General features: G+C 36.8%; 1 protein-coding gene across 1 annotated transcript in view; it reads right to left on the minus strand.

The window, feature by feature from the left end:
- LRRIQ3 (leucine rich repeats and IQ motif containing 3) overlaps positions 1-27,719 on the minus strand; it is a 49,294-nt gene that overhangs the window by 7,363 nt on the left and 14,212 nt on the right. Inside the window, exons 4-7 of the mRNA XM_015813201.2 lie at positions 27,462-27,595; positions 17,026-17,182; positions 13,166-13,286; positions 7,112-7,823 (exon numbers count right to left, since the gene is read on the minus strand). Of these exons, the coding sequence (XP_015668687.1) occupies positions 7,112-7,823; positions 13,166-13,286; positions 17,026-17,182; positions 27,462-27,595 (1,124 nt within the window). The remainder of the gene's footprint in view (positions 1-7,111; positions 7,824-13,165; positions 13,287-17,025; positions 17,183-27,461; positions 27,596-27,719) is intronic.

A 27,719-nucleotide genomic window follows, 5' to 3' on the forward strand; every position in this document is an offset into this window, starting at 1 on the left:
GTGAGGAAGGAAGAGAACCACCGCATCACGGTGCCCCCCATTCCCAACCCACCCAACCGCCGCAGCATGATACCGTGGTCCACGGTATCAAAAGCCGCCGAGAGGTCCAAAAGAACTAGGACAGAGGAATAACCCCTGTCCCGGGCCCTCCAGAGATCATTAACCAACGTGTGATATTCAATATCTCCAGTCAAAAACAACAGATACCATACCTTAATGTATTATTAACATTATCTAATATATATAATTATAGAATATAATGAATGGGCACTGTAGTATTAACTATAGTTTTCTAAGAATTCTTTAGAAATGCAATTTTTCCTACTTACGCTCTTTTTAAAATGTAGGATACTTTATTATTAACAGTGATTTGTTCTACTATGTCCCATATATAGCAAATCAGACAGCAATGTTGGTTAAAAATACCTCGGGTCAGTTTTAGCAGGGTAGGGCATGCATCCTGGGCAAGGGCACAATTACCCTGTCACCCAGTGCTCCTGAGTATCTGCTGCATTCAGGCATTTTTCTTTGGCTGTTGAGAAGCCCACACGGCCTATCCAAAGCTTCAGAAGACTTCCAAAGTCCTGCTAGTTCAAGCTCCAAGGTGGCTTTGGGAAAGAAGGTTTGATGTGACCAGGTCCTGCATTGGATAGACTGCAGGGTGGCTTTGGGAAAGAAGGTTTGATGTGACCAGGTCCTGCATTGGATAGACTCCAAGGTGGCTTTGGGAAAGAAGGTTTGATGTGACCAGGTCCTGCATTGGATAGATGGCACCAGGAAGCAGTGCATGGCAGATGCTTGAGAACACTGGGCAACAAGGACAATTGTGCCAATACCCAAAACTTGTGTGCCTTGGAGAACAGCACTCCTCAATGGTAGCAGTGGCACAAGAATTAAAGTTAAGGCCTGGGCAACCTTGGCTCTTTTATGACTCGTGGACCAACTCCCAGAATGGCTGGCTCAGGAATTCTGGGAGTTGAAGTCCACAAGTCATAAAAGACCCAAGGTTGCCTTCCTCTGGCCTGGGCCATAGCACTTGTCTGAGACTGCCGAAGGCACGAGACTCTCCTTCTGCCTTAGCCTAGTGCTGCAGTCGAGTGCTGCTGTGCAGGGTGGCCTAGATGTGGGAGAAGAGATGGGCAGAGAGGAGGAGCTGCAATGCCGCTACAGACCTAAGTATGGGCACGCTGCCAAACACCCTAACTTTTACCTCATGACTGTAAGGGTGCTGCAACATTCATGATTATGAGCATGGCTTGTAATTCCGTCATAATATCAAATAGTCACGGAACTAATGGTCAGGGTCCACCTGTACTGCAGACTCCATTTCTGGTTCTGCTAAAAAGTGCTTATATATTTGTTTACTATTTTTTTTTTTGTTACAGTCTCTGCCCTATAAATACCCTCCCCCTGAGTTACGATAAGCCTCTACCCTTATATCCCCTTGGAGAGCACTTAAAACCTGACTCTTTCTCCAGGCATTGGGACAGGGTGATGCCAGGGTAGGATGAGAATATGAATTCATTAAAGAAGTGTGGCTACGCACCAAGGTTTTTTGGGGGATTTTATTGCCATTGGTTTTTACTGTTTTTCTATGATTTTATCAGTTGCACGTTACCCAGAGTTGTTTTGAGATGGGAGGCTATAAAAATGTGGCAAATAAATAAATATCATTAGATTTATAGGTTGCCTTTATTTTATACCAACTCTAGGCAGTGTTAAACGTATTTAATATTTTAAAATGTACTGCTGGGCTATTTTTGTTAGTATTTTATGTATTGTTTATACTTGCATTTGAAGTATTCAGAATGCTATTATAGAAACAATAAACAAATAATCAACTAGGGGATATATAATGGTATATTATTTTACATGTGGAATATATTATATTTCATCCAAAAGGAAGTTGTTCTGGATTCCATTCTTCCACTTGATTTTTCCATAACATTTCCTCTTTCTACATGGGCCACAGTCCCCTCCATTCAGGCAGGTCAGCAGGAAGAATTTTCAAAGACTTCTGCAGACTAGTCAAGAAGGGAGATGATAATCTGAATCTTGAATGAGGGAATATAACAGTCAGAATTGAAAATTAATGTCTCATTCCTCTCATTCCAATTCCTTTCCCTTTTTTAAAAAAACAAACTGTAATTAGCTATGTAAAAAATAATAATTTTCAGTTAATTAAATTCACTTTTACAGTCTTTGCTAGATTTTTTATGCATCAAGTGTTTCATTAACTTCTTTCTGTAAAGACAACAATAAATGTTGGCAACAATAGACATTAATTTAATTAATTTCCTACAAAACGCAACTAACAAATAAAGACTTTTTAACTAACATACATTTTTTCTGCTGTATCGAATAAGCCCATGCAGAGGATAATAGAGGAAAAAAGAATGACAGTTCATATTACATTTTAGCAAAAGATTATTCACTGACTTAATGAAGCAAAAGAAAATCTGCTCAAAAACAACAGAGTTGGCCACATGTCTCTAATGTCATAATTTTGAAACAGTAAGATTGTTCAGGTGTAAATGGGCTTAAATCTATTGGGGTTTTTTTTGACGAACTGAAATTTAACTAATTCTGAGGGCAGAATTTCAGTTTGTGGCTGGGTAGGGGGAAGCCTTTGACACCTATAAACCAAGCAAGGAACTAAGAGAAAATAGTAAAAAAAACAAGAAATATGACTCATAAAAATAAACTGCTCCCATAAATCTTGTTTTTTTGGTTTTATTTATAGTTGCCTTAGGTATCTTTGGATAATCTGGCTAAAATACATGATTTACCAAGCCCTAACATTGTTATATTTTGGACTTGTCTTATCTTACATAAAGAATGTATTTTTATACATTTTTTAAAATAAATGTACCATTTATAAAAAGAAGACAACTCTCCCTCCCTCCCTCCCTCTCTCTCTCTCTCTCTCTCTCTCTCTCCACACACATACAATTACACACAAAGACAAAGAAATAACCAGCTGAATTACAGATACAGATTCCAATAGCAGCTTAAATTTTAATATTTTATTAATCCTGCTTAAGATCTAATTTTTAATAATCTAAATAGTCTGTAGTCCTCCACAAATATTTCATTCAATAAGGATAATCCACTGTCTTACCTAGCTTTCGAAGCAAACATAATTAGAGTTTCCTGATAAAAGTAGCAATAAGCAATATTTTGCATCAGTGACTTTAGTTTCATAAGAAAGTGTATCAAACCCATGAAATATGCCAATAAGGTACAATGCTGGGTGAATAGTTAACTCCTATATTTAGTATCATTGTTTAACTAATTTAATTACCTCATTATTAATTAGTCAGCTGTATTAGCAAAATAATACTATAAGCATTTACAAGGAAATTAAAAACAACAGTTTCTTCAGTCTCCAAGTCCAAAAGCATGTTAAGTTTAAGTCTTTGTACACCTTACCCTTGCTTTCCTAAATAAAACTAAACACTGTTTATTGAATTAAATAGGAAACAAGAACAGGGTGTACATAAAAATACTGTTGCTAAGGTTATAAATTCTTCTGTCCTAAGATGTTGCTGAGAGTAGTTTGCCTGGGAGGATAAAAATTTGTCAAAAAACATTTTAAGTATAAGCTCTATGGATATCTTAGTGCCTTTCCAAAGTTGCAGTGCTAATTACTCGGCCTCTCCAACCTGCCTTTGTTGCCAATCACTGCTAATCACCTAACTTTTCTCCATCAAAATAAGCATAGTAGATTTCACATAATTCGGACTCCTTTTGAGTAATATCAGAATAAGGAGAAAACTCTCTTTTAAGACACAGCTAATCATAACTTAAATCCATCTCACTCATAAACTAAGAACAAGATGATGGCAACATCAATGGGAAATGGTAGAAAAACAAATGTTTCCTGGTCATGTTTGTGCTGTGCATACTTGTCCATGACAGTAAGGAAAAGAGGGAAAAGGTGACAAAACATGCCTTGGGATGCAAACTGGCCTTGAGATGTCCCAATGCATACGTAAAAATGTAGAGAGCTTTTATTGTGAGGTTGAAAGTTCATTCTCACAAACCCGCAGCCGCACTCTGCCAGGAATTATCCAGAACCAAAGACAAGATACAGAAGGATGAAAGAAACAATGAATATACAAAATCAACTATTACCATTGTAACCAATTCTTCGTGGGACAAACATCACGTCAATTAAAAAACAGGATTAACGAACACCAGCTGGCAGTCAAACACCATGATCCCAAATCCTTAATCTGTATTCACACTGACACCAAACAGCACCAGTTTGATTGGAACAACACAAAAAATCATTGGCCACACTACCACCCACCACGCTCTTGAGTTCGTCGAAGCCTGGCACTCCACAAGCAATTCCATCAACAGACACGTCGACCTACAACCAGCCCAGAATCCAAATCAACCACACAGCCAACCAGAGACAGCACCAACCCTCAATCAACCCACAGAAGCCCCCCCAACAAGCACTTCACCTCCCAATGACTCTGACCTGATGTAACCTCCCCATAACAAGACCCATTATAAGACTCCCACTGATGACTCACACCTATCACAAGACCCATCACAAGACCGTCACTTGACACACCCACATTTGAAGCCCTTATATACACTGACATCCCCTAAACTCTGCTGAAGATGTTACCTAGCCTGGTAACAAAATGTCCGTAAACCAACCCACAAGCTTGAAGAACGAACTGTTACCCTCTTCCTACACCGAGCTACAATATTGCAAGCTTTTTTGACATCTTGACATACATTTTCTGCAGGGCAACCGTTAGGTGAAAGTGGGGACATTTCATTTCTCTTTATGGTTTCAGAGAGAAAGCTGTTCACCTATGCGAAAAAAGCAAATAAAGCCAATACCAACAGTATGAATTACAAAAACATTTCCTATGAATGACATATATTATTTCCATTTATTTTATTTATTGTTATTTCCCAAAAGCTCAGTGAAACAGGAAATGTTTTGCATTCACAAAACTGGTTCAGTTCCTAGCCTGTGAATCCTTTTTCCTTTCCTTTCCTTCATCCTATTTCATTCTTTGGAATTATATGATTGCTTCTTAGGTATTACTTTTTAGAAGCAGAATCTTTCAGGTAGATATTTAAGTACGCACATTTCTATTTTCATATATATAATTCATATTTATTTGAATCATCCTTAAAAATAACTCTTAAATCAGACATGCCAAACTCAAGGGCTGTGGGCCAAATCGGGCCTCCAGTCGGTTTAGATATGGCCTGCGGGGCTACCCTGGAGATGGCAAGGGGCCGGCCCCTGTCAACCCTGGCCCACCCCAGCCTAGCCAGGCGCATGCATAAGAGGCGGTGAGCATGAGGGGGCTGGCAGTGCCTGGCAGCAGCTGCAGCTCATTGGCCCCTCGGCCGCTCATTGGCCAGCAGCAACGACCAGCTGGAGGTGAGCCAGTGCATCCATTAAGCTGTGTTCAGCCCCATCCCACATACACTGTACTTGCAAACCTTGTAGCACTGCAGCTTGCACAGTACAGGTGGGTTTGAATGCCACAGCCATCAGGCCAGCCTTTAAGTGGCAGGCAGAGGCAGAAGTGCGGGGTGAGGCACACAATCTAGCTCTTCAGATGCGCTGGGCAGACACCCTGACATCGTCCCATCCCAGCCATAGCAACCGTGGGCAAGTAAAGACAGATGGTGGGGGCATGGAGAGGCAGACTAGCTGGTCACTGTAACTGCCACATTGCAACCACTGCCCACTCAGCCTCTGTCATCCAACCTCATCCTCTAGCTCTGGCCACACATGTGGGACGAGCATCCCACCCACCCCTAAACCTCTGACAGCCCCGGGGAAGGAGAAGAATGGAAAGTTCTCATCCCCAAGAGGCATCCGGGACTTTTTTCCCTGCTCTGCCCTGCCCTGCCTGAGCCCAGCCCTGGAGCTGCCTTCTGCTGGAGTCGGGATGCCATTTGAGGCTCACCCTCCGATCCCACCTTCCACCCCTTACTCCCACTCAGCCACACCCTACATGCACCACACTTGAGCATCTTGGGATCCTGCAGCCAGGTCACCTCTGCCCCACCACTTGCCTCACCTTGCTTGGCGGCAGCACAGGCTAAGCAGCAGCCACCCCATGGCGGCAGCACAGGCTAAGAAGCAGCCACCCCACCCAGCAGGAATCATGCTGCCCCTCCACTCTCCTCCAGCCCGGGAAGCCCAGCCTGGCCAAGGAGAGCAAGCACAGCAGCAGCAGTCTTGAGGAGTATGTAAGTATGGGGGATGCCTCCCCAGGGAAGTGGAGCTGGGCCGGGCAGGGCTATGCATCCAGCATGAGTGTTATATTCCCCTCTCTGGCCCTGCCATGCAGTGGAGAGGGTGACCCAGAGCCGGCCCCGTACTAACACTCAGCTCGTACTGCCCCATGCTTCCATCTCCCCACCTTTTGTCCCATGGGCCAGGTCCTGTCCGCTGCCTGGCTGATGGGATGAAAGAGACAGGAACATGGGGTGGCATGAGCCAAGCATGCCATGTGGCATGGCCCTCGCCACCATGTGGCAGAGCTGGAGAGGGGGATGTGGCACTCATGCCTGGATTGGCCAGGTACCCATGACATGTGAGCCACCCTGTGGAGGATGACTGCACCCTGAGCTCTGGAGCATGGCGTCCAGTTAGTGTTGATGATCCCCCAGGTTGCCTGGAGCCCTGGGCAGCAGAGGGCAAGCACCCAGTCCTCGAGCTCCCAGGGCACCAGTATCTGCAGCCCAGACTTGCTTCCCCGAGGGGTGCATGGCCATACTTAACTCCTCCTCAAGGCTGCTGCGTGCTCACTCTCCTTTGGGGACAGTGAGGCTTCTCTGGTGGATGACACTTTGGTGCTCATCCAGGTCTCACCTTCCTCTGCTGGAGATCTCTGGATCCCCCTCTCCCAGCCTTGCCTGGCCCCCCACATGCACTCCTCAATGTGAGTGACATTGAGTTGGCCATGTTGAGCTGGCAACACCCCCCCCATCCATGCCCACCAATCCATGCCCATCTGGCCCTTTGAGGGCAACTATAATGTTGATGTTGCCCTCAATGAAATTGAATTTTGATATCAGATATTTTCCCAAAGCTTATTCAAAAAAACAGACATACCTTTCCTCCTGAAAATGTCCATACACCTCTTTTCGTTCTTTTTGTTCTTGTCTAATTCCTTTAAGAACTTTTTTTCTTTCATTTTGGATTTCCACGTTTTTTCTCCACCCATCAAGTTTTAATAAACCTCTAGTCAAAGAAGTATGTTGAGTACTAAAGCGCTGAATGAATGAGTTTTCTATTAGCTTTCCTTCTTTCTTTTCTAAGAATTTATTATATTTTTTTCTCATCCTAATAATCAACTTGGATTTTCCCTCTTTGGACTTTTTAAAATGAACTGTATCCATCATCTTTCCCTTTTCATAATTCCTCTGAACATTATCTATTTTTTCTTCTTTTAAATGATGAATGTATTCTTTGGCTTCGCTTTTATCAATCAAGAGCCGCATAACATCTCGCTCCTTCTTAGCTTGCAGATCCAACTTCTGACTTTCCCAATATGCTTTTTCAATGGCATATAAAGGGTGAAGTCTTACAGATCCATATGCTTTTGCAAAGACTCTCTTTTCAATACTGCCAAGTTCATTCATTGGCAAAGTTTGTGGTGCAGGACGTGTGATGTTACGCATATCATGCGCAGTATCAAAAAATTCTCTCTCTCTCTCTTTGCACGTTTTCCGATGTTCATTCAGAGAATAAAAAGGCATTTTAGATACTGAAAGTCTACACGTAGTTGCCATCTTCATTTCATTTTTTTCTCTCTCTGTGAAATCTAACATGAAACAATTCAATTGTTATATTGTTATATCACAAAATGATATTAAATAGTGACAAAATGATCGTTAAAATTGCCAATATGCTATTTATTACCTTGATTACAACTACCGTACATCCAATTGCAAAAGCAATGTTATTCTTCCAATTGATTTTAGGGTTGTATGAATGAGACCGGAAAGAATTATATTACTGGTGAAATTCAGTCCTGAAATTTAAAGCTGCCTGTAACCCAATGAGGAAACTCAGGATTGCTTATTTGTTTGTACTCTCAGTCATGTAATGAAAATCTGGACCTGTTAAAGGTCTTGTGATCAACTCCCACTGAAACCAATGGAGCAAATTAATCAAACATATACTTCATTGTTTAAAGTTGGGTACAACTGCAACCATCTGTAATCATTTTTAAAGGTGTGTGACTCTAATTTATTTTCTTAGCTTCTAATTGATTGAAAAGCTTCATGCTAATTACTTCTTTGTTCCTGAGCATCAACACTCATTCACAAATTGCAATGGCTAAGTCTCAAAAGTGAGAAACATTTGAGTAAAGTCACTCCAAATTTATACTGGAAATGTGAATAACAAGAAAAGATATTTTATTGGGCTTGATAGAAGTGTAAAAAAAAACTAGAAAATTCGGGATTCAAATACCTATTCTGATACATAGGCTTTTAAAGATTACTACACAATCCAAACCAGATTTTTTTTCTTTTGATATCGATGGACAAACAGTTGGAAAAATGTTATGGAACTGCGCTTTTGTACCAGATAATTGTAGCCAAATTTATGGTATGCAGAAAGATGGAAAGATTCAGCACTATCCAGAAAGGAAGAATGATTGCTGAAGATGATGGAATTTGCTGAGAAGGCTAAATTGACTATTTTGGTCAGAAAAAAAGATAATATCCACATTTATTGCTGGCTGAAAATACCTGATAGATTATTTGCATGAAAAATAAAAATGAATGTATGCTTTGTGGTTTTGGTGATTAGACAGAACAGATTATAAAAAGAACAACCACAGAGTAAGAAGTAAATTTAAATTGAATTAATAACTGCTGGAAAGAAGATTGGAAGCTACTTCTTTGTATCTTTTTTCTTTCTTTTCTATTTTTCTTTTCTTTTCCCTTTCTTGCAAACACACACACAAACACACACACACACACACACATATTATATATCTATAAAAAAGAAACATTTAATCTGTTCTCAGGGGCCTTTCTAGAATCACCCACAAAAAAGCACCCACTGCATAATTTTGTCCACAATTTAAGAATGTAATTCTGTTCTAGATGTACATTGTAAACTTTATCCTTGAATTCTTAATTTTATTTGCCTATTTCCAGGCTTGCACCTCCTACTAGATTAACAGTGCTCCAAAGTTGGATGGTGTCTTGATATAATTTCCTCTTTCTCTATTAGTAACTTTGGCAAACTACTTTGAGGATAAATGGGAGCAAGGAAAAATATTTGTCTATAATCCTGACACCTTTTCCACTCTTATCAGCAATAATCCGAACAAATCCCACGTGAGCTTTGGGACAAAATTTTGTATATAATTTTATTAAAACTTTTTAAAAACATTAAAAACACAAACTAAGAGAAAGTAAGAAAGAAAAAAAAAAAAAGAAAAAAATCAACAAAAAACCAAAAACTGCAAGAAAAGAAAGTCAAAGAAAAGCAGAGAAGATAATATAGCTTTTATTTTTTTATTTAAACATTTTAATAAAACTTATATGCAAAAAAAGACTTCGCATAAAAATAAAAAATGTACTTTTGACTTAAGATTGTGATGATTATACAGAACAGATTATAGAAAGAAAAGCAGTATAACACTTTGAGATCACATGATGTATTAATACCATTTTTTTAATGCCCTGGTAAGACCACACTTGGAATACTGCATCCAATTTTGATTGCCACAATGTAAAAAAGATATTGAGACTCTAGAAAGAGTGCAGAGAAGAGCAACAAAGATTATTAGGGGACTGGAGGCTAAAACATATAAATAACGGTTACAGGAATTGGGAAAGTCTGGTTTAATGAAAAGAAGACCTAGTAGTGATAGCAGTGTTCCAATATCTCAGGGGCTGCCACAAAGAAGGGGTCAACATATTCTTCAAAGCAGCTGAAGGCAGGATAAGAAACAATGGATGGAAACTAATCAAGGAGAGAAGCAACCCAGAACTAAGGAGAAATTTTGTGACAGTGAGAACAATTAACCAGTGGAACGACTGTCCTCCAGAAGTTGTGGGTGCTCTAACACTGGAGGTTTTTAAAAAGAGAGTGGACAACCATTTGTCTGAAATGGTACAGGGTTTCCTGACTGAGCAGGAGGTTGGACTAGAAGACCTCCAAGGTTCCTTCCAATTCTGTGATTCTGTGATTCTATCTAAAGGTCAAAGTATATTTGTATTTATAACTACTGTGAAGAATAAAAGAAGTGACTGGGGCAACATTTTGAAGGGACTCAAATAATAGTACCAGCATAGGTAGTTGCTCTTTGTGTTTAGCTTTTCTTCTTTTGACCTCTCTTTGATGGGTATTCTTTTTTCTTAAACACATATTTATATTCCTTTACAAAAATATGTTGCAATTGTTCAAAGAAGCTAAAGCTGAATGACCTTGGGTCAGCACTCCATTGTCCTGGCCTAGAGTTGTAAAAGTGCAATAGATGTTATTGTGCCCAAGCCTGTCCTGATTCATCAAACTTATTTTAAATTTCAGACAGCACGTAATGGCTATCTATTCTCTGCATGCATTAAGGATTTTTTCCCCATTATTTTTACCAAGCTCTCATACTCTACATCAGGGGTGTCAAACTCGCAATGTCATGTGACGTGTCGCGACATATCGTGACTTTTTTGCCATTGCCGGCAATGGGGTGGGCGCGGTTTCACTATGATGTATCCGGCCCGAAGGCCAGCAGTGTGACACCCCTGCCCTACATGCTTTATTTCTAATTTATACATAGGTCCAGGTGATAAATAGAAAAATAAGTAGAACTTGGTGAGACAAAGAAAACAGCAATTACTTTCTGGTCCCCGCTAATAAATATGTTTTCCCCTTAATGTTAATTAACAATTATATGCAAGACACAGTATATAAAAAAAAAACCCACATGGAATTACAAACTAATTAAGACATGTGGAAAAAAATGGAAGAAAAAATAAAACAGGAATGTTGTGCAATGGCATCAACATGGGTAAGGAAAAGGTGCCTAGCAGCAGATGGTGCCAAATATAACCTGGGAAGCTGTCCCATTTGGTGGCAAGCCAAGTCTAATTTTTTTTTTTACATCATTGCTGTGAAAACAAACCAGAAAATGAATACATAAATAACTAAAATAATACCCTGCATTTCATTTCTTCTATATAAAAAGTAATTTAACATTTTTTTTTGTTTGTCCTATGGTAAGAAGGCATTTTAAACAATAGAAGAAGCATTTGTTCTATCAAATCTACATCTAAAGAGAATTTAAATATAAAATATATAAGGGAGAATACAAAACTTTTTATGCAAGTTATGTGACACATTTTTCTCTGCTGTTGTCCAGGATAATACATCTTATAGCAAGGTTTCCTGTCGGAAATAATTCAGCATTTTATTCTTAAAATTATTTATGTAGATAAAGAAGCTCCCACATACTTATGGATCTCCCAGTCTATTGCCAATATTAACAGAACTGAGTAACAGACTGAAAGACATGGGCTCTTTTTTCCTCTTTTCCTCCAAATCTCCAAATATATGCAGATAAATACACATTGGAAAATATATGTACACCGATTGATATATTTCCAAATCAAGGGAATATCTCGGGTGTAGTAATTAAAGATGCTGGGTTTGAAGATGCCATCCTCAGACAGGTGCAAAACTAGCTGGGTGATTTGGGTCCAGCAGGACACTTCTGAAAATCTTGCCATTAAAAACTACAGGCATCTGTCCATGTAGTCACCAGGAATTAGGACTGACTCAAAATATGCATAGTCTTATACTATTAAAAAACATACTAGGTCAAAGGGACCTGCAAGAAATGATTATGAAAATTCAACCCAACATCTCTGCCATGTTCCTAAGTACCAGAACTGAATAGAAGTTTACAATTCATATCATTCTTGAAATGAATCATTTTACCAGTGTCTCATGTGTTAGTGGATTTATCATGTGTGACACAAAAACAGAGGAAAATATCTTCACGGATTTTCAAAATAGCAAAAGGCGGCATGAGCTACCCATAGTAATGCATTTATTTTCTGTAAACAGTCAAAGTTGTAAGGAACAGGTGTAAAGAGATACTAATTCTTGTTTCTGTTTTCCACAAATAAATCAGGAGTTGCTCAGAACTATAATTATGCATATTACTTTAGATTTGAATTCACTTATTTATGAGATAAAACTGGCCTTTACAGCACACATTTTTCATTTCATAATTGTCTGGCTCATTTTCTATTTCTGCATTTAATGGAAGATCTTCCACTTATTTATCTCAAACCCATTGTATCCCTAACTATTTTATACTTATCCCTAACTATTTTATACTTATCCCTATGTTCAAATTTATATAAACTGTGGGTAAATAATTGTTTTACACCCAAGGAACATTTTTTCTCCTTATTTCTACTGGTAATAGGAGGGCCACAACATAATGGATGCTGTCCAAAGTACACAGAAATGTTTTTGATTTGGGTTTGAAATATGTCACTCATTATAAAGGCATCTATGATATTATTCATAAAGACATAGCAATAGCACTTAGACTTATATACCACTCCATATTGCTTTACTGTACTTTCAGGCAATTTACAATATTGCCTCCAAAATCATGGTCTTCATTTTACTGACCTCAGAAAGATGGAAGGCTAAATCAACCTTGAAGCCTGTCAGGATCAAACTCCCAACTGTGGGTAGAGTTTGTCTGCAATATTGCATTTTAACAACTGCGCCATCAGGACTCCTACACATGCAAGTGCTTAAGAACACATAAAGTGTAATTTCACATAAAAATCTTTAAATTATGTCCACCAATTTATTCCCTACTCTGAGTATATGTCCCAACTAATTTTATAAATTTTATAACTTTATAAACAAAATGTATTAACGATCCCCTTCCTGACACACTACACATTAAAAATGCTGGTTATGTTGATATATCTAGTCTTTTTATCCTACGCTTCCATGATAATATTTGTATGTAACATTAAAGCTTAAACACAGCAACCTTAAATGGATAAAAATTGGATTAATAAATGAATATAACTATCAGACATCAAAGTGAAAGAATATTCAGAAGTCTGTACATACTATAGAAAAGACACTTGTTATAGAAGTTAGGTAACTAACCCTTCTTTGTTGATTTTGATTCCTTCTGTTTAGTCTTTTTCTTTTCTTCCAGTCTGATAACAGGATATTTTAATCTTCTTAAAGTTAAACGAAATTCTTTAAGATTGTTCATGTCTATAATCTGTTAAAATCAACATTTCATTCATTAAAGATCTGGGAGAGAAAAATGCCAGAATTCTTCAAACAGCAACAGATTTTTTTATTAATTTTATTACTGTACATGTAATAGTGCAGCAAAATTATGCATTATGAATTATGCTATTCTTTTTCTTCATTTTTAGCCCCTTTTTTTTGAAAAATTGTTTGTCTCTCTAGGCAGCATCATGGTTTGCATGGATGAATGAATGCTTGTTCCAACCTCACACCTCTCTGCTCCTTGAATAAATTCCAGCTTTTAGACTAAACAACCCTTTCACTCATCATCTGTTACACCAAGATGCATTTCTTTGCAGCGAGTACATGACAAGGGCACCTTAGCTTTATCTGTGCAAATAAACAAGAAAAGCTCTTAGTCTGAGCAGAAGCATATGCTACTCCTAGGGCATTTTAAAATAACTTCAGAGCTGCTTGAGTTGAAAACCTCTGTTTACACATATCTACAAGTAGAAGCTATAGTTAAATGCAGATTTTAGCCTTTATAGTCGTTTATCAGTGGAAGACATGGAAGGGAAGAGTATTGTTTAACCAGCTTAATTAACATAAATGTTTATAACCAATACAGAAGGTAATTTTTAGCTGCCATATTGAAAAAAATAGATAAGAGTTTCTGAGGTCAGCAAAGCCCAACTGCATGCTTGCTGGCAGAATGAATCAAGTGAAGGAGAAATGGGTTGTGTTGCCATTCCTCTCATCCTAGTTATTTATTCTTAAAAGGAATTTCCTGACACTGAAACCAATGGAATGAGTCAACCTAAATTACACACCCATTGAAAAGGGAAAGACTTTGGATATAATGGGTCTACTTTATCTCCCCTACCAGGTAAGTATGGTATTCCCTTAGCACATTTTGGTTTCTTTCCAGTAACTGAACGCTCAATGAAAAAAAATAGTGGGATTGGATAGCCTTACAGCAAATAGTGAATCGATTTCCTCCATTAGCTTTATCTCCTTGAACATGGGAGGATGAAACCTAAAAACCATATGGAGCTTAGGTATTCTCTCAGAGAACAGAGGTTTGGGTTAATTTTTGTCTGAACCAATACAGGTGAATTGGTAAACAATACCGGATATTTTGGGCGTTTGTTGTTCTTTTGTTTAAAAGGAGCACTCGAGAGATCTTACTATTTTAAATGTTCAGGAAAGTTAAAAAAAAAAAAAAGGAAAATCAAACATAAATTAGAGAAGTATTTTTGTGCCATTCAAAGTAAGGCAAAAGAAAAACATGAATGGCGATTTTCCAAAGACAAAGAAATTAGGAGCTAAAAGTCAGCTCTCAAAGCTATGCACCAACAGGAACAGCCTTAAAATCAAAATAGTTTTTAACTGATAAGGAAACTCCCTAAGATCCAAGTTAGAGTTTCTTTCCATACAAAGTTATGGCATGGTGTCAGCTGTACAGTATTTCTTACATTATCCTGTGTCGTTTGCTATCCCTAAACCATTGCAACAATTTAGTTATTGTAAAAGATTCATGTGCAGAAGCAAGTTTGTAGTTTCAGAACATTCCACATAATGGAAATCTTGAGGAAAATCACAAAATACAAGAGAAATTTAAGAATTTAAACAGGTAGTTTTCTGGAGGTCATTAGTGAGTTTGTTAAAGCAGTTACTGTTACTAATGACACTATAAACCAGAAGATTTCCCATAACACTTTATTTCTTTCTATCATTTCTTGAACTTTAAGACAATCAGCATGTGGGCAGGGAATATAAATATTCATATATTTATTGGCAGTATTTAAAAATTTAGTTGTCTTATTAATAAGAGTGCAATGATTCCAATTGCTATGTGTATGTTTGATACTTCAGCTTATGCCAAGTCACGAAAAAGAGGAGTTATTCTGAAGATAACGGAGGAGAAGCTACGTTTGATAGCTAAGTGCATCAAGATGCTTTAGAAAAAAGAACATATCATTTCTAAAAGAGTTTTATAGAGACATATTACTGAAATATATATTCAGGCTTTGATGATACTTACATGGCAAAGCCATAGGCCATCATCATAGGAAGCAGTAGCAGATGTTGCTCACCACAACGGAAGTAATTGCATGTCAATTTAAAATATATCATTGCAATTCCTAGTAATGAACAAGCCTTTTTTATTTCAAGCCATTCAGTCTGACACAGATTGCAGCTAGTTTGATTTAATATTATTTGCTCTTACTTTTGAATGTAATTTAGACACATCAGTGCTGAAATTTGTTCCAATAGTTTATCCAAACAGACTGCCAGGATTATTTCATTTCAATAAAGAATATCAATTAAGACATAAAATAATGCTAGTGTGCTTAACTATGCTTTTCAGAATTCCACATTATATGTTTACATCTGTTAGTTCAAAGTAACATTTTCTCAATTTTCTCAATCTTTTTTCCCCTAGGATGCTATACTGGCTAATTAAAAAAAATGCAATCCAGATATCAGCAGATTTAAACTAGGTGCAATTATTCAACTTCTAAACATTCCCAATTCCTTCAAGCTATCTACATATGGCTTAGTTTTTATCTCCTTGATCATGCTTTTCTGAGCCTGACCCATTTTGTCCAAACCCTTCTTAATATGAGGTGATCAGGATAGCACGTAAAATTAAAGGTAAATTCTAATCAAAGCAGAATAAAATATAATTGTTACTTTGTTGTTGCCTATGGACTATACTTCTATTGATGCAACAGTTTTTCCCTTTTTTGTAACCATAGCACATTACTGATGTATATTTACTTTGTAATCAGCTACTATTCTAATACAAATCAGTGATTTGTTATTCTATATCTGTGCATTCAAGTTATTTAACTATCTTATTTTGTATTTCTGTTTGGTAAGTTTTCAGATCAATTATCCTATTTCTTTAACCTAGCAAGATAATTTTGCATTTTATTCCTCTTTTCTACAGCATTAACTATTCCACATAGGTTTTTTCATTCAAAAACCTATCCAAGTCATTAATAAAATATTGAGAAGTATATGGGCCAAGAATGAACTTTCTGGCATGTCACTTAAAGTTTGCACCAGTTTGATGACAAAACATAGTTGAGTATCCTTAGAATATAACATCTGAACTACCTATGTTTTCTCTTAATTACCATAATACAGAACCCACATTCATCTATGTTCTTAATCAGAATGTATTGGGTACTTTATTAAATACTTGGCTGAAATCAAGCTTCATCATATCTAACAGCAACACCACAATCTACTCCAGAAATTACCAATGAAAAGGATATACCTTTTCTAAGTCATCAAGCAATAAACAAAAGAAAAACTATTATATAGAAAAGCAATATAATACAATTAAAAATAATCACTATGCAATAATCAAGGCACTAAACAATCAACTTAACAACACAAAAAGTTACATATTAGACTTCACCAGCATCTGGGGGATGCCTAACACCTGGAGGGAAAGCCAGATATTTCACTAAATATTTGGCCAGCCTATATAATTTACCTTCTATTGCCTATCCACAGATATTTTATCTAAAAAAACGAATAGACTGAAACTCTATTTACCTCCATACTGTCATACTCCAGGTAATTAGTTTTATTGGAGCAGAACACTCCACTACCAAAGAACTCTGATTAGTACTGTGCATTGCTTTGCTACATTTTTTATGCTTTTCCTTGGATCTACCAACTTTTTTGGAACAATATGCAAATTGCAGATTACTATAGTTTCTAAATTAAAGCATAAATAGCATACTTACTTGGATTGCAGGTGTACCTCTCTTAAAACTTGTAGGCTGTTCTTGCTTAACAGTTTCAGAGACAGGGCTTTTATTACTGTCCACAGAAGTTGTATGCTCCTTTTTTCTACCTCTGATGTAACGGCTGTACCACAGAACTTCAGACATAGGACTCAGACTATTAAAAAAATAGTTTGACAATTTTATTTCAAGGAGTTAAAACAGGATTAATATTACGTACATTCAAAACAATATAAGTAATATGTATTTCATTTTTATACATTTTTCCTTGCAGATTGTTGCATATATTATCTAAAGCAAACAACCAGAAAATTACCTGTCAAAACATTATCACATTATTGAGAGCACAAAATCAAAAACTGCATCAAACTGCTACTGACAAAAGTACCATGATAAAATTTTATTCTATAAAATTCAGTTGGATACAATTCCTTTCAACCTCATAATATTAGTTTAATGTAATTCTATGCAAGTTCGTTCAATTTCCAAATATAGACCATAGGGTACTGCAGCTCTGTCATTCTATGTATGACTTATTTGGTTTTAATTTATATATCACTGATATATATTAACATAATGCCCTCCATTAATCCATATACAAATAATTATGTGTGTACCACAAATTTCATTCACTATGTCTCAACACAAGGAGAATGGCTATTTGGCCAAAATTAGCTGAAACAACCATTCAGGGCAAAAAGTACACAATTCATGTTTAACACGTGTGTGCTTGTAAGAGAATGTCTTACAGGTAGTCCTTGACTTATGTCCAGTCACTTAGCAACTGTATGAAATTACGATAGATCTCCCAAAAGGTACTTATGACCTTCCTGATTTGGAAATGACGATGGCCACATTCCCTTCCTCCAGTCACATGATCACATTTTGGGTGCTTGGCCACCAGCTAACATTTATGTCTGTTTGCAGCATACCGCAGTCACATGACTATGATTTTCAATGTTTTTTGCCGGTTTCCAGCATTTACTTCCAGTTTCTGGCAAAAAAAACACCCCACCCATTGGGTATAGTGGAGTTGCTTAACAACCATGGCATTCACTTAATGTTCACTGCATTTGCTTAATGACTGCCACTAAAAATGTCACAAACCTGGGTCCAGTCATGTAGTGACACACTTAACAACCGCAATGATTTACAACCAAAATTCCAAGCTCAATTGCAGACATAAGTCAAAGATAACCTGTCATCTCTGCGCCTGCAGCCACATACACAAATATGTATGGACAAGCATGTACTACCTGTACCGTACATGCTTATCCAGGTACTTATCTCAACAGTAGAGATAAAACCTGAGATAAGGAATTTTCCATCAAATCAGGAATGGATGACAGTACTTTGAAAATGGTAAAACAGGATATTGGAAAGCTATAGCAAGGCAGCCCTAGGTTTCTGGTGAAAATGATTGCCACATACATCATAAAAGAAAGCTAAAGTTCATATGATTACCTTATTCCAGGGGATATTTAATTCCTGGTTAGGCATAGATATTTGAAAAAGTGTGCATTAACTGCCCTCCGGTTTCCAAATGTTATTTACAAATTCAGAAAGTATCTAAAGCTTCAAGCTACTTAAGTACTCTAAGTTCAAATACGATGTTTATTTCCCACCTTGTGCCTGCCACTCCAGGCAAAATTTAACAAAATGTAAATAAAAAGTAGAATATACAAAGTTAAGCCTCAAAGTACAATAAAGAGTAAAATAATTAGTAAAGCCATCTAACAATCATAAGCCTGGCATAAATCATGCCTGTGTAGATGTCCAAAATACTGAGAGAGTGGAAGCCAAACATAATCCACAATCCCTTGTTTCTCCTGGCAGTAACATAGGAAAAGGACCTTCTCTTAGGTCAGTGGTTCTCAACCTGTGGGTCGGGACCCCATTTGGGGTCGATCGACCATTTCATGGGGGTCGCCAAGCAAGGCTGTCCGCCATTTATTTTGTCCGCCATTTTTTTGCCCGCCATTTTTCCCCCTTTTCCAGCGGGTGCCTTACCTCCCTTGGGCTGGGCCAGCTGGTGGTCGGCCTGCTCCGTCTCTGCCGCTTGCCAGCTACGCCTCGGCCGCCGCAGGAGGAGAACCATGCATGCGCGGCGCTCCCGGGCAAAGTCCTCGACTTACAACCGGTTGGGTAGTCCTTGACTTACGACCGGTTTAGTCCTCGACTTACGACCGGTTTAGTCCTCAACTTACGACCGGTTGGGGTCGCGGCATTAAAAAGGTTGAGAACCACTGTCTTAGTGAAAGAAAGATGAGCCTCTGACAGTGGAGGCCTCTTCACTTACAAATGCTCTTTATGGGAAATGAGGGGGCTTGGCACTATTCTTCTCCAGACTGCCTCAAGGAGATTATTCACTGAACATTTCATTCGCTAACCATGTCCTGTCATTCTTCTTTAGAGAGGTTTATTTTCAGCTGAGGTCCTCAGCATTCAATAGCAAAAGCCCTTATTTGACCTTTTTTTAGCTTATTAATTTATGAACCGCTGCATAATTTGTGAGTCATCTGACTATACAAATTTAAAAGCGGCCCCATCAAACTGAAAGCCATTTTACATGTCTCATAATAATACATAGGAACTAAAAGAATGCCTCCTTAAAATAATGCTACCATACCATGCATTGTATATTCAAGAACTGGAGTATTTGGCAGTTCAACTGAATAGTATTTGCGTAATAGACAAAGACCTATAATTAGAAAGACATTTCAACTGTATGTTGAAATACCAAATATGAATATCAACATAACTAAAACTTCCTCATGCAATAATCTTGCCAGCTTTCAAAGGTATTTATTTTATAAAGTTACTCATAGCTTCCACTGAATATTACAGGCATTAGTTCAAATTTCATTTGTGTCTGATTTTTATTTATTTTAAAAATTTGTATAGCTGCCCAGCTTAGAAATGCAACTGAAGGCTAACAAGGGATTAAAAGCAAAACAAAGTAAATAATAAACATAAAAGAATCATAACAACAGAATGTAAAAATATATATAAACAGCAGCCTAAGTTATAACATATTCAAAATATTAAATTCTTTTTCCAGATGAACTCATCCAATGTCCTAACCTAGGACTGCAGGGGGGGGGGAATCTAGTTTATAAAGACTTTAAAAAGGCCAAAGGCTTCTAAAATTCACAGGACATGCTGTTCCAATGTCCAAGCACTTTTTTCAGAGAATGCACACTTCCTGGGTCTCATTAAATGGCAACTGTACCGATGGTTATTATAGAGTATAGGATAATATTGACTAGCTAGCCTTTGCCAGACCAGCATTTCAGTCTCCCCCTCTTCCCAATTTCAAAATATGGATAATAATATAATCCATTTTACAGAGCTGTTTTAAGAATGACCAAGCGAATTACACTTTTCAACTTAGATTTTAACTTGATACAGATTTGAGGATGATGCCGGCACTTCCCTTGATCGATATCGCAGTGGCTAGGAAATCAATTTTAACTATCTTTATAATCATCTTACTTATCTAGCTTCAGCCCAAAGGTTCACAAGTGGTCACAGAAACGTTTACTTAAATAACCTTGTTTCCTAAAAGGGTCATAACAATTTAGCAGCTAAGTGTTCTCTTGTGAAATTATGCAGACAGAGAAGGGACAATAATAATATGAAATTTTTAAACAAATTAGCACAGTGGATAAACATTCCATTATTATGTGTGTGAAAGCATGCTATTAAGATTATTATTTCCGTCTTAAAATATGTGTGCTTGTAAAATCACTGTTATGTTTCTGTCGTGCCAGAGCTGCAGGAAAAAGTGAAGGAGCTGCATTTCTATTTCAAGTTTTCAACATTGTCTGTAGATGCACAGCATGGTGCCAACATGTAAAGACATGCATTTTGCATTACGTATCTTCTGTACTCTCTCCTCTTCTGTACATTGGACTCATGGAAAGAGCAACCTGAAGATATTAGTTAAAAACCAAGTAAATTGTCAGTTCCTTAAAGAAAATGTGACCTTCTGCCAAAACAATGCACTGTCTGTCACTCTTCATCAGAATAATAGCTTGACAAGTTTATTGTTGTAAGTATTTCATTTTCCTTGCCAAATAACGGAGTGTTATCAAACAAGATGGTTGTCAACATTCAACCTCACTTCAAGCAATACAAAATATAGACAGGCAGTTATAGTGTGATTACATGGCTCTCTGTTTAAATGTTCTGAATTTTCCAAGAATCCTCTTCAGGAAAACAAACAAACAAACCCTTAGAACTTTAAGGCAACCTCTCCAATCTGGCTACTCCCCAGCTGTGTTAGAACTACAATTTCTAACATTTGCAAACTGGCTAACAATTCTAAGGGGCTGAAGTTGTAATGCATCTCAAGTATGCTAGCTAAAGGAAGACTTTCCCACAAAAGTCAGCATCATTATGCAGTTACTTTTCACTGTTTATCACTGAACTTCAGTAACACCTCTGCTTCAACCTCTGCTGTGTTTGTTATTTCTTCTTTCTAATTCATTAAGCTCCCTTTCTCGGCCTCTGGTGCTTCTTCAGTCACTCCTGCAGACCATCCCTCAGACCTTATCACATTATTGCACAGTACTTTCCTATCCTCTTCCTGGTGTCTCAGCAGTTTCAACATATGTTTGAAAGTGGAGAGGATTCAGAAGTTATGTCCCTGTGGTACAGCCTTATGGCAGGTTTAATGATTCCTTTTCTTGAACTGCCAAGAAGGTCTACCTGAACGCCACAAAGAAAAATATGTGCAGTTCCTGAGCTAGTTGGGCTGCCTGGGCCCTATACAAATGACCAGCCAATCTAGCACAGTATGAGATTCATTGATCTAAACTGACAACCTTTCTAATCTTACTCGGTATAAGATGCTGGAACTGATGGAGAGTATTTTGACAGATGTGGTTTGCTTGGTTTCTGAATGCTTCACAGAGCACCATCTGTGTACAAATAATACAAAGGCACAAGTCAGTGCTTTTCATCTTATAAATTATGATGCTGAGCATGAATTTACCATCATCTGCTGTGGGGTATAGTTCACCCAGTACATAAATCCAGAGTATCTTGAAGAATATACTTTCTTTCAGATATCACATTGAAAAGGCCAGGCAACTTTAATATCGATAATAACACTTCAGTAAGTCATTCTCTTCACCTTGTCACACTTAAAATAAACCACTGTGCATGCTGCTCCATATTGTGTGGTGTCACTACACCCATTCCCGCTTTTTGGCAACACACCACTTTAATATGCAATATGAAATTAAAAGGTTTATTTACAGGTATAGGAAATAATGCCAGGCACAAATAATAATGAAAATCAAACTTATATATTACAAAATTGCAATCAAATCAACAATATTAGTATTTTGCTCCTCTTCTGCAATCATATCAGAGAACTGGGCTTGTAGGAACTAGATTCTATATTTCATATGGCATAAACCTCTTTGATGTCATGACTGAAAAGTTCACAACTATAAAGGTGTTCATGTGGTCATGTGATCAATGAAATAAAGTGTCTTAAATGTTCATCCTAAAAGCATTGGAACAGTTTTAGTAATCCATAAAGGGTGGAAATGTCAAAAACGAATTTCAGATTTCTGCCAAGAAAAATCAGATGATCTGAGACAGCCAGCTCTGTGCTGCACCAATTTAAATGACCATTTTAAGTCAGCAAATAAGCACCTAATAAAACTCTGTTCTGCCCTCTAATGGTCATCAGGATTATTGCAGCCAAGATCTGGTAGCACTATTACAATGGATGTACTAAATAAGCCTTAGAAAAATTGAAAAGAGAATACTAAAATTCTTAATTTTATAAAGTTTACTATTCGTTTTCACCCATTTTCAATAATATTTATAGATTTAGAACCAAGCACACATTTATCACATCAGAAAAAGATGCATAAGAAGATGACTCTATTGAAAATGCTTAATTCAGAAAGTGGAGTTAATTGCAGGCAAAACTGCAGCAAAGGCCTTTTTTCTTTCCATTGGCTCATTCTGCTATCTTCTCTGTCCTTTACAGATGATTAGTTCTGTCTACTGCACCTGCTTTTAATCACTTAGAAACCTTTGCACAGCAATCCTAAATCCAGCCAAAGCTAGCTGAATGGCTGGCGCATCCATAAAGAACATGATTCTATTGAGAAAGTGGCGCATCTGGGGATCCTTTGAAGTGCTTATAGAAATTTCTGCAAGCATATTCTGCTACCGTTTCTACTGACATAGGGATTTTTGTGAATATGTCAAGACAGGCATGCTAGCCAAAGCACCTTCATTTCCAAACACATCCATGAATCAGGCTTAAAGCATCAGCAATGACATATCCTTATTTTCCATCCCATCAACAAATTGAATAATAACAATAATGGCAAGAGAAATGTTCCTCCCACCTGCTTAGCGAAACAAATCATTAAGCTTAGGAAATGGCAGGTCTTCCATTTTAGATTTTCCTATATATCTTTCTTCACAATATTGGTAACGGAGAAGCAGGAGAACAGAAATGTGAGGCAGAAGGGAGCAGACAGTAGCTACTGTTTCTATCTATTTGGAAACAAGTCTCTTCAATCTTCTGCCTGACTCTAGAAAATTTTCAGAAATGTAAAGTTACAACCTCACTTAATAATGGTATATTTGATATACTGAATATAAAAGAGAGCCAGGCCCTTCATTTCATATATATTTATTGGACAATGGGGTTTTAAAGAATTCATTTGCTCATGTTTTAAGATAACATTTGAGAAAAATTCTCCAGAATGGAATGCCAATACTGCCTGCTAGAAATTTGCTTGACTACTTTTGCTGAATATAATTTATATGACACTGCATTTATTAAATGTCTCCCTGTGTACTTTATAAAATTGTCTTCCATTAATCAAATGGCAAAAAAAATCAGATGGGTAACCTTGGGCCAGTCACTCTCTCTCTCAGCCCAAGTCACGGCATAGAGTTTTGTTGAGAGGGGAAAGAGGAGAAGAAAAATGGGCTGGATACGTTCATTGCCTTGAGTTATGAAAAAAATAGTAAAGGCAGGATGTCTATAAATTGGAATAAATAAAAACATTAATACCAAACATCAATTGCTGCATTAGAGAAACATATGCAGCTGAGGGCTGCAGAGTGCATTTGCTCATAGACTAACATAGTTGGAAACCTATTTGTTGTGACTACCACTAGAAGGGCTGTCTCTTTTCTCATGACGCAATGGTTATTATTGAAATTTAATGCTAGAAGTTCTAAGAAAGCACTGCTTACATGTGTGGCCCATGTCTCTCCCCCAATCTTCAGTGTGATTTTCAAATCATCCTCTTTAAAAAAAAAAAAAAAAACAAGGAGCAATTTGTACCAAAGTTTAGCATTTATCTTTCTTGAAAGTAACTGTCTACAATGTTTAAGATTAGGTTAACATTTAGGGAAAAAATATTCAGGATGATATGAATTTGAGCATTACAGGAGATTGTAAAATTAAGATTAACATGAAAAATATTATGGAACTGATTAATTCATATATTAAATTATATTTTTTTTATCTGCTTAACTGTCCCATTTCATGAGAAAATGATAGGAGCCCTGGTGATGCAGTGGTTAGAATGCAGTATTGAAGGCTAACTCTGCCCACAGCCTGGAGTTCGATCCTATCAGGGCTCAAGGTTGACTCAGCCTTCCATCCTTCCAAGGTCGGTAAAATGAGGACCCAGATTGCTGGGGGCAATGTGCTGACTCTCTAAACCACTTAGAGAGGGCTGTAAAGCACTATGGGGCAGTACATAAGACTAAATGCTATTGCTATTGCTAAAACTTATATTCATTGATTCTGAATACTTTATCTCATAAATCATTTACACTACATCTAGCTAAAACTAATCAGAAGAGTTGCATATGGATATTTTCTATATTTAGCTCTGGGTATAACTAAGGATCTTTTAGTTTCAAATGTACTTAATTATAAACAAACCATGGATATATATTCTGCTAGTCACACCACTCAGGTGACACTTGAGGCTCCTATCTTAAGTAATTTTAGTTACCTGGGAATCAATATTACTGCACTCAGTGGAATTTCCTTCTGAGAAAGCACATAAAGGATTATATTGTTAACATATTTGTGGCAGAGACAATATTTTAATTAGGAAGTTCCTCACTCACAGTTTAGACATTTTTATTAATATAGAATTTTTCCCACTTGTACCTAAACATAAAACAAACATATCCCCCCCTTTTGGGGGGGCTGTGTCCACATGACATTACTTTCACTTTTCTCTCCATTCCTTAAGTAAGACAGGCTTAATTTTTTCTTAGCTGTACTGATATTAAAATATTTATTTATTATGAATGTTTTATGCTGCTTCAGCTTAGATTCTAAGCTACTAACAAATTATAAATTAATAACAAATACAGTATTAATAATCATAGACCAACTCACAGTAACAAAAAAATGATACTTCAGTCAAAATAATTCATAATCCTATCATAATAAAATAGACCCAGACATTATCAGAACATAATCAGAATAAATACACCCAGGTACTTATTACTCTTCAGACCCCAAATATATGCTGGAAAAGCACCTTTTCAAAAGCTTTCTGAATACCAGGGGCGAGTTTGCAGATGTTAGATTTGGAAAGTAATTCCATAGAAGTGTTTGCAAAAAAAGACCCTTTGTGTGAGGAGGCAGACGGACTTCCAGCAAACATTCTCTGAAAACATACTTTTGTAAAGCAGTCTCACAGATAACCACTCCTAGGTCATATAGGATTTTAGAGGTTGTAATAATTATTTTGAACTGAATCTAGAATCAACCAACAACCAATGCAGTTTTTGAAATATTGGTGGTGCATGATAATATTGGGTTGTCCTTGTTAACATGTCAGCTGCTGCATTTTACACTAGTGGCAATAATTTTCTTCTTTATTCCAACATCATCTAAAGGTAGCTTCAAGCTGTATCAAGTCTACCAAGCTTTTCTATCCATTACATTGCTGATTCAAATATGGGTGAATAGCACTTTCTTCACCAGGATATATTTTCATTATCAATACTGGTGCTAAAACAATATTACAGAAAGACCTAATTCCAAAATTGTCCAAAACCAGTCTTAAGGTATGTGAAATCTACTAGGCTTTGTCACTCATTACCTTGGAGGAAAGGTAACTGACATGACTAAATACAGACCTATTGAAGGAAAGAAATTTCATCCTACTATAGCTGTCTGTTGATTCAACATGGGTGATTCACATTTCAATTTAGCTATAGAGAAAGGCTCTATGTCAGGGGTCCCCAACCCCTGGTCTGTGGACCAGTACCGGGCCACAGCATGCCAACAACTGGTCCGCACAAACAAGCAAAGCCCCATCCATGGGATGCAAGCAGTACACAAAACCATGCACTCTCCGATCTGTGGAAAAACCTTTCTCCATGGAACCGATCCCTGGTGCCCAAAAGGTTGGGGACCTCTGCTTTATGGCATACTCATTTTGATGTTGGCCAATTCCTTATTCTCAGAAAATATAAATTACCATGTGTTGTGCCCACACATCTAAAATATCATATACAAAAATACTAAAATAATTTTAACTGTGACAAGCTACTTCATACAAATGACATATTCAGAATCAAGCAGCCCAGTTATAATAATTTGTTTTTGGTGAATAGAAATGCTTATTATTTAGTTGTTATTTGAATTTTTTTTACTAAATTTAAAAATCTGTAAGTATCTAATGACACTACCTGTAACTTTCATATTTTTATTGAGAAACAATGGCACACATTACAATTGTTATAGGCATTAATCTATTCAGTTTGCAGCAACTTCACACATTGGTTAAAAAGCTAGTTTAGAAAAGTATACATTGCGCAAACCTCAAAAAATGAAAATAATAATTGTATGCATAATTTCAACTTATTTGCTCTGAGAACAGAAAAGGAAAACTTTAAAAATCCTTATAAGTAGAAGTGGCAGAATTTTATAGTACCTATTATGTCTGGGACACCTACATTGCATTTATAATAATTTAATTAATAATTCTATGTCAAATTTGTTTCAATTTTCACAATAAACTTAAAGATACAATCTTAAAATGAGGCCAAGTATGTTAGTTAAGTTTTAGAATATCTTTGTTATAGCAGCAGGTTTTTCAGCACAAACATTTCATAATATATAAGTTTATACAGCTGCAAAAATATTGGTGAAAGTATTCAGAATTTAAGTAAATCTAGAACCGTTAAAATTAGTGCACTTTCCAAAATGGGAAATTCAAACTGTGTTCTTACAGTACTGAAATAACCAATAACAGCAAAATGCTTAATCAATGAATCAGCAACTATATCTTTCAGTTCTAAAATATTCAATTAAAATCTCTTCAGGATTACTTCATAATTATTTGACATGGCAACTTTAATTAGATACATGAAAAACTCACCTGATTAAAACTACGTAAAAATAAACTTACCACAACTTTTTTCTACTTAAATATCCTCTGATCCACCTCTGAATAATCAAGATTGGTGAATGATGAACTAGAACATGATTAATCTTGGAAATTATATTTCTTACTGTTTTCATTTCTTCCTGAAATGTAGTATTCTAAAAATAAAACAAAGCAATATAGCAATGTTCATCAAACTGTATTAAAACCAACTATGCTTTTAAATATGTTCTTTTTAAATGATATTTCTGAAAGCAATTATTTTGGATAAAGCATCCTAGC

Source organism: Protobothrops mucrosquamatus, unplaced genomic scaffold (assembly GCF_001527695.2).
Source record: "Protobothrops mucrosquamatus isolate PMUCROS unplaced genomic scaffold, P.Mucros_1.0 scaffold142, whole genome shotgun sequence".
NCBI lineage: Eukaryota > Metazoa > Chordata > Lepidosauria > Squamata > Viperidae > Protobothrops > Protobothrops mucrosquamatus.